Raw genomic sequence first — 15,329 nt, forward strand, 5'->3', positions numbered from 1 at the left:
CAAGACTTGAATGAATAAACTGTTAAATGGACCAAGAATGAAATACCGCATGGAAAAGATGAAAACACAGGAATGAGCAAGACGGAAACTGTGATCTTTGAAAAAAATCAGAATATTTATATTTTACCAAATGTGTATTTTCACAAAATATTTATTTAATGCCCAATATTTTGCAGGTACTCTGCTAGGTGCTAAACCAAAAGAAGTATATTTGTTCCCTAAAAGTTAAAAGATATTTTCTAGTAGTCTATAAGGGGATATAGATTTCATTTTTTAAATTGTTATGCATGTGACGTTTTCTTTTTCTTTCTTTCTGAAGAAGGCTTCAGAGTCACTAGAACTGAAGTTACTGATAATTATGAGGAGCAATATGGCTTCCGAGAATCTAATCTGGGTCCATTGAAAGAGCAGCAAGTACTCTTAAATTCTTCAATTCATCTCTCAAGCCAACAGAATTAAAATTATTTTAAGTAATATGAGGAATATCATTAAATATATAACCAGAGCGTTGAATGTAAATGAAGGGTGACATAAGGAGGACTCTTAAGAAAATATTTAAAGTTTGAATGAAGGTGTTTATGGTTGACTTCTTATCTAGGGAGGACAACGAAATGACCAACATGGCTGGGGATTTAAGAAGGATGCCACCTAGAGATAGAGCAAGAGAAAGAAGTAGAAAGAAATCTACATCCATCCCAGGGATCTCGAAGAACAAACGACTAAAGAGAAGTATGACCATAGTTTCATTCCATACAGACTGTTGCATGCACAGAGCTCTGGAGAAACAGGACACTGGGAAGGCACCTGGTGGAACTGGTCACAAGTGGATGAGATAGTGTCATCTAAGGTGCAATAGTAAACATGACTGGAAGGGTGTATAAATTTTGGACGTAGAACAGAGATAGAGAGAGAGAAATGGAAAGAGAGATGGAGAGAGAAAGAGACAGAGAGAGAGAGAATGGTGAGGTAAAATTGCAGATGTTGGCAATTGGTAAAGAAATCATCAAGATTAATAGTAAGGTTTGGTTAGAGCAATCACTTTGAAATAAAAAGAATCAGGGATGAGAATGAAGAAAAATATTTAAGGGTGCAAAGTGATTAAAATGTAGCACAGGGCATGCTACATCTGAGATGTCTATAGGATGTCCTGAGGAAGATACCAAACTTCGTATCCCCAAATTTTCTCATTCATGAAAATCAATACCTTCACAATGTCCTGCATGCCCCTTCATGACTCAGGCCCTTACTGTTTTCTTCACATTATGCCCCACTGCCCTGTCTCACTTCCCTCAGAATGAACTGTCATGCTCAGAACCTAGCCCTGACCATTTTCTCTGCCTAGGAAGATTTGCCCATAGTTCAGTTCCTCACTCCCTTCTGTGCTTTTGCCACCTATTCATCAATGCCTGTTCTAACCACTTTCTCATAAATATCCTCACCTTTCATTAACGTCTCTCTAATTCTTTCCATAAATTTGTCATAATCTGATTTTTATAATCTTTTATTATTGCCTATTTTATGTCTCCCTCAACTAAAACATATGGAAGCTCCATGAAATATCGAGTTCCACGTCTTTTGTATCCACTGGTATATCTCAAAAGACGGGTAGTGTTTAACAGTTATGAAGACTTGGAGAAAGTCTGAACAGTTACTCTACTGATTAGTCAGTCACCATTTGGGGATGTTGACATAAGCCAGGTACCAAGGTCAGGCAAATGACTTAATTATTTTGTAACAATAGCTAAAGTATCAATATTTGTATTAAACTTCAATTTCCTAAAGATGATGTAAGCAGAACCACATGACATCTACGCAGAAAATGTCCCAGGCTGTGAGAAAAGGACACCAAACTTTAAAAAAAAAAAAGTCCATCTCATTTTAAGAGGGCAGTAATCTCACATTAGTGCGGCTCTAAAATATGTTCTTTATTATTCTAGACAGTAGAAAACTTACCCTTTGCGGCAAAGAAAGACATTACTTCATTTGTCAAGACTGTTTGCTGTACAAACACCCTGGGATAGATAGTCTGAAACCAAGTGATGAGTATCTCTCCTCATGAGACAGGCAGAAACATGGAAGAAAATAGAGAAATAACACCCTGCATGACAGACACTGAGTACATAGCAGTTAATGCAGGATCAATCCTGTGAGTTAGTTATTACTGTGATACCAACTTTCAAATGCATAAATTAAAGCAATCAGAAAGTGAACCAACTTTCTAGATGCCTGCAGCTACTCTGGTAAGCTTACACAGTTCCAGGACAGGGAACTGGGGCATAGAACAGAGACGGAGATGAGGAGAAAGACAGAGACAAAGGTGGAGACAGAGACGGAGAGAGCGAGCTGGAGACAGAGAGACAGGAGACTGAGTCCTCTTTCATCTTTATCCCACCCTGCCAGCAGTCTATCAAGTCTTAATGAATGTACAGTGATGGAGAAACGGGAAAAACAAAACACAGGAATGGAAGAATGGAAGAAAGGAAAGTGTCTTTGAGCCTATCCATTCAGAGGAGACAGGACCTTTGATTTCACCTACAGATAAGAAAACCAGGGCTCGGGAAAGGGGGGAGGATTTCTCAAAACCCAAGAGGATGTCAGGAATCAATCTAACTAGCTTTTCCTGGCAGAATTTTAGGTCTAGCCTTTCCTGCCCTGCTTCTGACTCAGATAACATTTCCTCAGCTTAGAGGCCTCACAGAGTCAATCAATAACCAAGAATAACAGCAGAGTGGGTGGAGCCTGTGTTACCATCGGTCTATAAGACCGTTCCTCGGTTTCTGAAGAAAACACAGCACAGAGTTCTCCGGACCTTTGCGCCTGCATCTGCAACCATGAAGGTGGCGATGATCTTTCTCAGTGCCTTGGTCCTACTCAGTTTAGCAGGTAGGTGTGTTTGTGTATTCTTCCAAAATTAGTAAAGAGGTTTCATTGTGGCTTTAATGAGTGTATCGCCTGGAAATTTAGGAAGTCTAGTGTTAGCTCACTAGTGTCAATGAGTTGAAACAAAAATCAATGGAGTCAATACGAAAAAGAAGCATTTCTAGTGTGAATTGCAGAATGAAGCCATTTCTAACATAAATGAGGAGAGGATCTCTGGGAAAACGTGCCCAGAGATAGTCATGACCTGATCTAAAGACAAGGCTGCTACTTTGTTAGAGGTGTGGCAGAGAAGAATAGATTTCCATCTAAAATGCTCTTCTAACTCTCTAAGTGGCTACTAGACTCGGTAAGCCCAATTTACAAAATTGAAATTCTTCTGAACTTGCATAAAATAGAAAACAATGACTGCAGTTACTTTGCATAAAAGTCACAGTTTGAGGAATTAAAAGTTTTGTATTTGGTCTGTAGGCAGTTCAGAAAGAAAATATATATCCTGTTTGATCAGATGAAGGAATCGTCATACTCATCATGAGAATGTTGGGGGCTGATCCTGGCTGAGATGGGTTTGGGTTTTGTAACTGGCATTAATGAACACTTTCACCTTACTGCTCATTGGGCAGAACTTTCGACTAGAACCACATCTGTGTTTAGCTAAGAGAGGGAAGACCATTGCTAACTGTTTTAGATAAATATTTATGGAAGAAAAGAGTCCTTTGTTGCACCTCAAGCCTAATAATTAATACAACTAGATGCTTGGAATGAGTCCCTGCTCATCAATTTTTAGACTCATTTACATTCTGGGTCTAAAGGGACCCCTGCAGCCTCATCTTCTCTGATGAATCCCAGAGATCTTTTTTCATTCCCTTAGAGATCGTTGACTGAAAATTAAGTTTTGGGAACATTTCTCCTTCGGGGACTGTCAGATTACATTCCTTTCTCTGGAATACTAGTCTACGTTCACATCTGCTTTTGTAAAAATAACTTTTTGAGAATATAATTATATTATTCCCCCTTCCCTTTCCTACTTCCAAACCGTCCTGTGTACTTCTTCGCCCTCTTCCCAATTCAGTTTGCTTTCATTGTTGTTACATATATGTATAAGCATCATATGCCTTGATGTCAGAAAGACATGTCATCTGAAGAATGGAATCTTTTCTGCACTATGTGAATACACAAAAGACAATTTGAACCTCTAGTCAGTCAGTGTAAGGCACCTCTGGGAAAAAGCTCTTTGACAACTGGTGCTGAGGTGGCAGAAGAGCCCCATTTCCAACACTATTTACAAAAGGAATTTAATTACAACCCAAGACCTGATGCCTAGTTCCCATCCTGCCACCCATGCCCAGAGGTGCGGATATTTATAACTCACTGACTGAGATGAAAGCTCTAGTGGACGCAGAGAGAACACGGATAGGTGTCCAGAGTGTGTCGAAATAATTAGTGCAAAAACGCTTCAAACTCTGAATACAGAATTTCTATTCTCAAGGAAGTGCATCAGATTTTCTGAAATGCTCAGTAACAGTCAAAATGTTACTTAATTCTTTGCAAGATCTTAGCAGGCAGAGAGTGGAGAAAATTCATCCAGTGTCCTTGAAAGTCTGTGGAAATAAAGAGATGGGCAGTGAACGGTGGAAGCAGAGAAACTGTATGAATATGAAAACTGTATTCTTTGGTAAATAAGAATAGAAGAGCTCCGGCTTCTTTATATGGGATCCAAGTTGACATGTTTGTATTTTCTAGGTAACACGACAGCTGACGTAGTGGGAAAACAGGTAAAGAGAATTTTTTAATTTCTTATAATTTATAGTTTCTTAATTCTCTAATTTCCTATACAAGCTGTTAGAGAGGTGAAGGAACGGTCCCCAAGTATTGATCCATGAAGAATGAATGTCAGCAAAACAGTTGGTCTTCGATGTCCTGAAAAGAGAAGGCGATGATGTAGCACCCAGGAGCTGGAATTCAGGGTCCAGGAATCACTAGATAACGTGACTTTAACTTGATTCATCACTCCGTGGCTCTTCCCTTGAGGGAGGGTGAATAACAACTTTACAAGACAGTTATGGGGTAGATCAATGAATGGATAATTGATGGTTTCGATTAAGGGGTGGGACTTTCCCAATAGAATAATGCATTTACAGAAGGGCAGTGTGCTAGGAAAATAGTCTCCTGATAATCAGCAAGGAAGACTATCCTGCCAGCAGCTGGCCCTAAGGAAGTCAGCGCACCAGGAAGTGGGAGCTTGAGTGTTCCCTTCCTTCTCGTATCAAACCTCCCCACAGCACCGTGACCTAAGTTGGGAACTGATATTATTTGTTGATGAAGTGACTGAGATCAAGGGAGGAGTTAGTGGACTCGTGATATCATATAACGAGGAAATAGCCGTAACTTGAGTTTAAGTCAGGTTTTCCGATTCCAGGGCAGATTTCTTTCATTGTTGTTACTATTGTTTTCTTGTAAAACATTCAACATCATGATCCTAATTGAAAAAAGTCAATTTTTAGAAAATGTAATATTTTATTATGAGATCAAACATTGAGAAATGATAGAAAATAACTGTTCTTAATTCTGTTTAGGCTAATTGCAATGATGCAACTATGAGATGTCCCAGGAATTATGATCCTGTGTGTGGGGTGGATGGAATTACTTACGCCAATGAATGCAGTCTGTGCTTCGAAAACAGGTGAGGGTAAATTCTAGTTTATAAGTATTTATTTTAACTTTCTTACCATTAGAATTTTACAAATTTTATTATCCTCTTGAAGCCTAGGTCAATAAATCTTTCTTTTCATAAATTTGATATAATATAATTTAAAAATTGATAGGATGAGAAAAGCTCTAATTTTCTTAGCAATACAGCTAATAGTCTAGATTTTTCAAAATGCCTAAACATATAAAATATCTTTGATCTGAAAAAAATCATTCTTGACAATAGTTAAAACTGCATTTTTCAATGCTTCCCCAAAATTAGCAAACGTAAATTATATAGGTTTTAGTGAACTGAAATATATTTTATAACATTTATATTCATGGGACTGAGATCTAGCCTCTATGTAGTTTAATTTTATGATGCAATTAAGGTTGGGGAACAGGAATCAGACTTGGAACACTGAGACAAACAAATGTGTCAGTTTATTTTTCTATGCTATGACCCAGCAGTTAGACCCATGTGTCAGTCATTACTAGACCCTCCCTCTTTCCCATGCGCTTGTGATAGAAACAAAGAAAACACACAACAGCAAGCCCACTTCATGAACACATACGACAACTTCTCAGCTGTGGCAATCGACAGCAAGTAGTGTATAAAGTGTCACGTGACCGAAGCAAAGACGGGGATGTTTTCTAACTGAAAGGTCCAAGAAAGGTTTACTGAAGAGGATGCTGTTTAAATGATGCTCTGAGTTCCAACCAAACAATCGGGACCCCGGATGTGACTGGAAACCCTTGGATATTCTAGAACTGACTCCATGTTAAAGACTTCTGCTCTGACTCACGTGGCTATAAACTGTCATCATTCCTCTGCATGAATCTCTTCTCTATAATGTGAATTCTCTTCTGGGGTGGCTCTAAATGATTTCAGAAAAGTCGCCGAGTTTAGCTAGAAGTGTAAACATTTTAGATCCCAAACACTAGACATTCAGCTTTATGGTGAGTGTGCTTCCAGTGTGTAATCATGCCAGAAATGAGAGCACATGCCTGCCACCCCCACACCGCAGGCTAGGGCAGAAGAAACCTGAGTTCTAAGCCAGTCTGCTCTTTCGTCTGTCACCCTGGGCTACAGGTTGAGGCCCCGGCTCAGATGTTTAGGGAGGAACAGGAGGAAACACTTGTTAATTTTCTCATGACCTGTGTTGTTGACACTAAGGTCAAGCATCATTATTTCCATCCACGGGGAGGAGGAAAACCCCACAACACCTTTGAGACTTGTGAAATCTCCAAGTGTAAGCTCTAAAGTCTAAAAGCCTTTATTTAGACCGAAGTATTCGGAAAATATGAGCGAAATGCTGAACATGCTCTCCTTTGACCTTTAAATCTACTGATTGCAATTTGCTCTTTGTATTCTTTCAAATACGTGTAAATGCAAGAGGCACAGTCAGCTGCCTGAAAGCACAACATTTCACCCTGTGTTCAGAAATAGCACTTAGGTCTCGAGATAGGTTTGTCTTTCTCAAATGTGAGCGATGTTCTAAGGTTTCTATAGCGCCTTTTCTTTGACTGCCCATTAAAAGTCACACATAAAAACACCAAAAATGGGTTCAGCAAGATATATCTATCTGTACACACACACTCACAATAATAATCAAAGAAAAAGAGGCCATCAATTTAAAAGTGAATGGATAATGAGGGCTTTGGACAGAGGGAACTTGGGAGGGGTTAGAGAAAGAAAAGGGAGAAAAAAAAGTAATGCAATTATATTTTAATTAGAAATGTAATTTTTTGAAGTTGTCCAAAAATGACCTGTGTGGTAACTTACTAGAGTCAGATGCTGACTCTAAATATTGGGATTGGAGATGCTCAGAAAACACCAGACAGGCCTTTGCTATGATAGGTCCATGTGTATCAGGTGCCTGCCAGGTATGTCAAGTCAGGACATTATATTCCTTCTAGGCTTTCTCAGCTGACAATTCTTTTCTACAGGAAATCTATGATGACAGAACTTTCTGTAGTCCAAGGAATGGTTTCTATCTGAGATGGCCAATCCATAGCCACTGGCCACCTGCGCTGGCCAATCCATAGCCACTGGCCACCTGCGCTGGCCAATCCATAGCCCCTGGCCACCTGCGCTGGCCGTTGGCTCTGAAGCACAGACAGTATATTGAAAATCTGAAGATTTTAAAAGTTTAAACTGTTAAACTTTTAAATGTTAATAACCTTATATGGCTAATAGCAGAACAAGCCTAAGTGAACAACACAGCGGTAAATGACAGACTTATGGAAGTAACTTTGAAGCCGTCACCATCCTAAGTTAATGTTAAAGGCAAACTGAAGAAACAGTAAGTCCAGAAAATGTCCATGTGAAAATGAAGAGGCCATATTTTCCCCAACAATAGAGAAATAAAAAAAAAAAATGTGTGGCGTGCCAGTGTGGTCAAGAAAGCAATGTTCTAGAGACAACTCTAGAAACATTCTTGTAACTAAGGAACAAGGTTGTACCTAACAGGATTGAGGAGCATTTAGATTTGGTGAGAGGAACTGGCTTCATAAAGGTAACATGGGAAGGGTAGAGAAGATACTATCTAATGAGAAAGGCCTTAGTTAGTATTGGCTGCTCTTATGAGACTCAAGATGGCCTGACAGATTCAAGCCCCCATCGTCTAAGATGAAATGTTGAACAATTAGAAGGACCTGCTGTAGCCTGGGTACCAGCTAAGGTTTCCGTATGATCACTTAGTTTTCAGCATCAGCAGTAAAAGAAGCAGGGTTGAATTTGAGATTAATTTCAAGGGTTCCCAGTGCCTCCCCATAGGTCTCCAAACAGCAATGATAGGTACCTTTCTATTCTGTTGTAGCCCTTGTGAATATAATAGCAAGCAGCAAACATCCAATGAATAAGTAAATGAATAAACGAATTGGGAAATGGGGAAACTGGGAACAAATCATATGCCTCTCTTGTTAAAAAGTGATTTTTTGAAGTTTCATTGCCGTTATCCCATAGTCAAGTATTTGTGCCAATAAAATGCAAGCTGACCTTATCCTATTTTCTTCCATTCTTCTACAGGGCCCGCCAGGTTCCTGTCCTCATTAGAAAATATGGACCGTGCTGAAAGTCAAGATCTTGAACTCTGCTAAGACTACCATGATGCTTGACTAGCCTGTCTATTGAATAAATACATCTGAATATACCTTGTTCCCGAAGCTTTCTTCTCAAAGAATGGGTGAATACCTTGAGGACAGGGAACCCGAGAAAGACCTAGACTAGATTAAGCTTCACCAGTTAGTTCATTGTGCCTGGAAAATCAGACATTACAGATAATGACAATACACAGTTGAGTACAAACAAGCGCGATGAGCAGAGTTTGGGTCAGAATGAAGACGGTATCCCATGCCATGCCCAGGAAGTATTCTGATAAGGAGTAAGGGGCTGGTTACCCAAGGAAATGACAGTGAGCATTTTGTGTAGCTCACATTGCTTCTTTGTGAGCCACTATAACTTTGCAGGGTTACTCTCGTCCTGTGAGGAAACTTAGGAAAAAGTAAAGTCACCTGACTTATCACCACAGCAAACAGGCTGCAGGGCTGCTCCTTCAAATCGGGGCTGACCCTAAGGTCAGTGCTCCTGCCCTGAACCACTGTCACCTCACATGGGTTGTGCCTTGACTTTCCTCAATAGGAATTCTAGATAATATCTCCTTATTTTAAGATTTGCTGTGTCTATATTCGATAATAATAAATAAAATAGAAACAAGGAAGTGTTCCCAAGGGGGATAATATTTACTACTACTTAAAAAATAAGAGGAGAAGCAGTTTGAGATTCTGAGTTTCTAAAAAGTGAGTCTAAGATGGAGAGATAGTAGAGAGTTATCACAGTGGAGCTGTGTTTGGATCTGTAGTACACTGGGCAAAGACTCAGCCACCGAGCTGGAAATACCCAAGGTGAAGTTCTCTACACGAGGGAAGCCGACTTGTAGTTATCTATTTCTGGTGATAAGCCGACATTCCTACCTCGAAACTGAACTCTGACCACTAGAGGGTGCTGTACTCTAGCAACTGACTCAGCTGAAGCCTCCTGACAGCTCTCACTAAATAACTACCTCAAGTTATGGATGCAAGATGGCTTCCAGCATCCTCGCCGTGATGCTAGAGGACATTTGAAGGGCATCAAACATTAAAGAAGTCTGCTATGGGAAAATGAATTTAATCATTGAATGTTCTAGGTTGCTATGTCTAGTTAGGCCAGTCTGCAAGTCCACAAGGGAAAAAAATTATTTGTGTGTTTTTAAATATATATATAATGATAAATTAATCTCAAATCATATACTTTTGATGGCTCTGCCTCCTGGTCCCATGTGGATTCTATGTCCACGTCTGGTAGTTACACTTCAAAAGGGTTGATTCAGGACTATGAACATTGATACGAATATAAAGCTTCAACATATGAAGAGCATTTAAAATAAGGAAAATTGGGTGAAAGGGAAAAAAAACCTTAGAACTGGGAGGATCATTTCAAACAATTCAAGGGTCAAGAATGTTGACCAGCTCAGCTCTAAACAAGACACGTATATCATCCCCTCCAGAGTTCAGGGAACATTGAGGAAGAAGAGGTAGAAATAATGTAAGAGTCAGAGAAAGAGGATTTGTGTGAAATGTTATCTGTAGTTACCTACACAAGACTTGTACAAAGTGACAGCCATCAACATTCAATTATGAATAAGCAAGGGGCTCCTGAGGTCTCATCCCTCTCCGAGAAGCTATTAACAGCTAACGAATGTGAGAGGAAGGCCAACAACACTTATTACGTTTGTTAGGTAATAAAAAATTAAGAATAATAGAGGTGCTTTGATGTCTGTGTTTTAATATAACATTTATTAATTTTTTGAGAACATTGTGTGTATACGATGTGTTTTGATCATATTCACCCATCCCCAGCTCCTCCCTTCTAACTCGTTTTGAGTTCCCTACTCTAAGTGTCTCCTTCCAACTTTGTGTCTTTTTGCTTTAATAACTCACTGAGTCCCATTGGTGCTGCTCATATACCTACAGATGTGGCACCACCCGCTGGGACTGTCATCCTACTAAAGACCACACCCCTAATAAAATTGACTCTGCCTCCCCTAGAAACTGTCAGCTGCCAATAACTCCTTATTTAGGAGTGGGCACTTCTGTGGTCCTTCAATATTTGTTCTGGAATATCGATTGACCTGATTTGTGTAGGCAACCATTGGTGTGTTCCTGAGGATGACTCTGTCATGTTCAGAAAACGGTTTTCCCTAAGTCCTTCCTGACCTCAGGCTGTTAAGATATTTCCTCTACCGGAAGAAGGAAAATCCATTTTCTGCAATGAAGTGATACTGGATATATCAACCTCCTTCCAGGGCAGGTCAACATGCTCAAGAGCAGTTGCCCACACATATAGAACTCAATATTTTATACTGGCTATTTTCTTTCGATTTCTGTTTTAGTCCTTTTTTCTAAAGAAAGAAAAAACATGAAGTTGGGTGGTCGGAGTGGGGAATGATCTGGGAGGAGTTAGAGCGTAGGGAAGAATGTAATAAAAATACAGTGTATGAAATTCTCCAAGAATAAGGAAAGATAAAACTATAACCCATCCTTTCATGCTTTTTGAACCTGGAAGAAGGAGATGCCATATTCATGTCCTATTTGTAGCAGAGTACTGCACACAAGCTTGTTCTGAAACCTCCTCAGTTGGGAGTCTCTATAGTAATTGCACAAATATGCTTCTTTGATAAGGACTGAGAACTGTACTAATTATGGATATAGATGTGTGTTTTGGAAATCATCTTGATACTATGTCCATTTAATAGTAGGTTTACCTTAGGATCTATAGTTTCTCAAGTGGTGATTTTTGGCAGGATTTAAAAGTAAAATGAATAAGTTTCTTCCTGTGGAATAGGCTTCAGATTCAGCATAAAGTTGTTGATTACCCCCACACCATGCATGCACTATTATCCCCTGTAATATCTTGCCATAACAATCAATTTTTTAACTCCCAGTATTCATAACTGAGTAAGATGTTACCTTTTCTCCCCTGGCACTTGTATAGCACTTTCTGGCCCTCTGAAGGATAACTAGTTTAAAGGAAGTTTCTAGGTCAGTTCTAGCTGGATTTCTATGTGACTAATATATTTGGTATTTTCCTCAGTAGAATCTTACCATAGAGTTAGGATGGATAACCAAGATTAATGGCAAAAAAGCCTGCATTATTTGGAAGGTCTCTTGGATACCAGTAATTACCAACTTTTTAATTTAGTCAGTTGTGGCTTAGGAGAAACATGATTCACTATGTATGGTAATTAAATTTAAACAATATATGAAATTTGTGAAATAGTGGTTTTCCCTATGACTTTTCAAACTTCATCAGCATTGCTTAATCCTCCTCTAAGTTATTTCTCTTCATTACCTTCTCATTCCTCTACCCACTTGCCTATCCCCCCTTTGTCCCATTTATGTTTCCATTTCACCTGCATTCTGCGATATCTCCCCCCCCCCAATAACTTTATTTTCTCCTCCCCCATTCAATGGGCCCTTTCTTGTTCCTTGATTTCTATAAGCACTTCAAGATTATACACAAATCTAAAAATTCATTTAATACTAGAAAGCTAAATGCCAAATATTCTCTCATATGTGAACCCAACCTTCAGCTCATTAGCTTTGTGTGTCTGTTGATCAGCGTTGACAATATTCCATGGCTGAGTCCTGGAAAGGCACCTGACGGTCCGTAGTTGCTGTCCTAGATCTTTTCTCATCTTAGATTCCAGGAACTGTAAGCCTCATCAACGTCTATGTTTGAAACGCACCCCATGCCCTGCTCAAGAGCAATTATCCTATATTGGAAACTGAGTCTGTCTTCAAACAGGAATGATCATCTCTTGAGAAGTAAAGTGCTCACTCAAGAAGCAATAGTGATGATTCCTTCTCTGAAGCTGCCCAGGGTGTCCACTGTCTATTCATTTAATTGACCATTTGTGGGTTTTTTAGGGAGTCTCACTCAGGTACAGTCAGATACACAGTCAGGGCCAAGACACTGCCTCACTCTGCTACACAGAGTCAGAAGCATTGCATTAAAACTTTTAATAGCCTATAAAGACAAGCTCTCTAGATGTCTATATTTTTAATTTTATATACTTTTTTATTAAAAACTGCAAATACAATAAACACCATACACCAAAATAAACCAGACCCAACGTTTATACATCTCAGTTAACTTCTACAGTTGGAATAGGCATTCTGAAGCTGTGGAGCTTATATACTGACTTTTACACTTTCCCTATTGAATATTGAATATATTTTGATGTACTTATTCACCACCAAAACTGAACAATTCATGCCAGAATTAGAACTGGAAAAAATAATTAGCTTTAAATCACCTTTCATAACACGTGTCTATTACCTGTATTCAGTCCTTCCTCATCCCCTAAACTTTAGTCTTTCTTGATCTCTTTTCTATGTGTTGTACTGTACTCACATTTATATTTGTTTACCTATGTCCATATAGTACTGGGTAAGTTCTATATAGGAGAAATAATACATGGAATTTTTTCTTTCTGAGATTGTTTAGCCACACTTAATAATATTTACATTCTAATTCCATCCATATTGCTGTAAATTTATAATTTTATTTTATTTTATCTCTTTGTATATATAGTGTATCATATATACATATAGCATTTTTATTATTAACTCATCTGTTGATGGACAGCTAGGCTAATTCCAATTATAGGGTGCAAATATCTTTATGGCAGTATATGAGGTCTCTGAATATATGCCAAAGAGTGAAATAGCTAGGTCATATGGCAGTTCTTTTTTAATTTTTGAGAAGTACCCAAAATGATTTCCATAATGGTTATATTTATCTGTACCCCATCAACAATAAATAAGAGTTCTTTTCTCACCATATAATCTCTGATATTTGTTATCACACTCATTGATGATAGTCCCCTTGACAGGATAGAATCTCAAAGTAACTGGAATTTGCGTTTCTACAATGAATAGGAGTATTAAACATAAAAAAAAAAGTTGGTCATTTGTACTTCTGTTTTAGAAAACTCTATTCATTTAATTTGACCATTGGTCTTTTAGGGACTCATACTCAAGTGAAGTCAGGTTCTTAGGTTTGTTACAGATAGAATTTAAAGAAGATTCAGTACAAGGCAGTTTAACGGGATGGTCCAGGGGGAAGAGGGACAGAGTGGGAGAGCAATGAAAGAGAAATCTTGTTAGAGAGAGCCACTATGGGGTTAGGGAACCTGGTGATAGGGAAATTCCCAAGAAACTACAACAGTGATCCCAGTTAAGACTCCTAGCAATAGCAGAAAGGGTGCCCGAACTGGCCTTCTCATGTAATCAGATTGGTGAAAACCCCAACTATTATCACAGAACCTTCATCCAGCAGCTGATGGAACCAGATGCAGAGATCCACAACCAAGCACCAAGCCGAGTTCTGGGAATCCAATCAAAGAGAGGGAGGAGGAGATAAATGAGTAAGGGAGGTCAAGATCATGATGGAGAAATCTACAGAGCTGAACCAAGCTTGTGGAAACTTGTGAACTATAGACCAATAGTTGTGGAGCCTCCATGGTACTGAATTAGCCCCTCCATATGTGGGAGACAGTTGTGAAGCTTGGACTGTGTTGGAAAATATTATTTTCAGCTATGTGACTTTTGTTTACATTGCATTTGTTGAACTCTGTGAAGCTGTATTACTGTGCCTGTCTAAAATACCTGACAGTCCTAATAAAGAGATAAATGGCCAATAGTGAGGCAGGAGCAAGGATAGGTGGGGTTAGCAGGTAGAGAGTATAAATAGAAGGAGAAATCTGAGAGAAGAATGAGGAGCAATGAAGGAATAAGAAGAGGAGGACATCAGGGGCCAGCCACCCAGCTACACAGCCAGCCATAGAGAAAGAAGCAAGGAAGTTTTCCAGAAATAGAGAAAGATAGAAGCCCAGAGGCAAATGGTAGTCAGAATAATATAAATTAAAAAAAAAAAACAGCCAGGTAGTGGTGGTGCACACCTTTAATCCCAGCATTCAGGAGGCAGAGACAGGCAGATATCTGTGAGTTTGAGCCAGCCTGGTCTACAAGAGTTCCAAGGCTATTACACAGAGAAACCCATTCTTGAACTCTCCCTCCCCCTTGAAAAACAGCTGGAAAGAAACAAGTCAAACTAAAACTGGGCACTCGTAACTAAGAATAAGCCGTCGGGTGTGATTTATTTGGGAGTTGGATGGTGGGGCACCTCAAAAAAGCCAAAAGAATAAAATGACACAGAACAAATGATCTGTGAGGTACCTGACAATAGGACCAGGATCTATCCCTTTGGTGGGATGCCATGGTCAACCTTAATGCAGGGGAGAGGGGCTTGGTCCTGCTCCAGCTTAACGTACCAGACTTTGTTGACTTCCCATTGGGAAGAGTTGATAGGGGTAGGTTGGGGGGACAGAGGCTGGCGGGGGGCAGGAAGAGTGAGGGGGGGGGAGAACTGTGGCTGGAATGTAAAATGAAATTTTAAAAATAAATAAAAGTAAAGAAATGAAAAGAGATTTTATGTAGATTTAATCATAATGGTTAAAACAAACCTCTAGGAAAAAAAATAAGATAGATGTTCCTAAGAGCATGAATTTATACTTCTCAAAGCATGAATTTATACTTCATTGTCTGTACAATCATTATACAAGCAACTTACTGTTTTTTTTAAGCTGTTGTTATCAAAGAGTTGCTTAGGAACTAAAGTGAGACCACAGGGAACAAACTTCCACATGTAAAACGAAAAG

The 15,329-nt window shown here is 39.1% G+C and overlaps 1 protein-coding gene across 1 annotated transcript; it reads left to right on the forward strand.

The window, feature by feature from the left end:
• Window positions 1–2,737: 2,737 nt before the first annotated feature.
• Spink1 (serine peptidase inhibitor Kazal type 1) lies at window positions 2,738–8,720 on the forward strand. The gene is made up of 4 exons (XM_048419493.3): window positions 2,738–2,883; window positions 4,621–4,652; window positions 5,454–5,560; window positions 8,597–8,720. The coding sequence occupies exons 1-4, from the start codon at window positions 2,832–2,834 to the stop codon at window positions 8,640–8,642; spliced, it is 237 nt and encodes a 78-aa protein (XP_048275450.1). The 5' UTR covers window positions 2,738–2,831; the 3' UTR covers window positions 8,643–8,720.
• The last annotated feature ends 6,609 nt before the right edge of the window (window positions 8,721–15,329 follow it).

Source organism: Myodes glareolus, chromosome 13 (assembly GCF_982192425.1).
Source record: "Myodes glareolus chromosome 13, mMyoGla1.1, whole genome shotgun sequence".
Classification (NCBI taxonomy): domain Eukaryota; kingdom Metazoa; phylum Chordata; class Mammalia; order Rodentia; family Cricetidae; genus Myodes; species Myodes glareolus.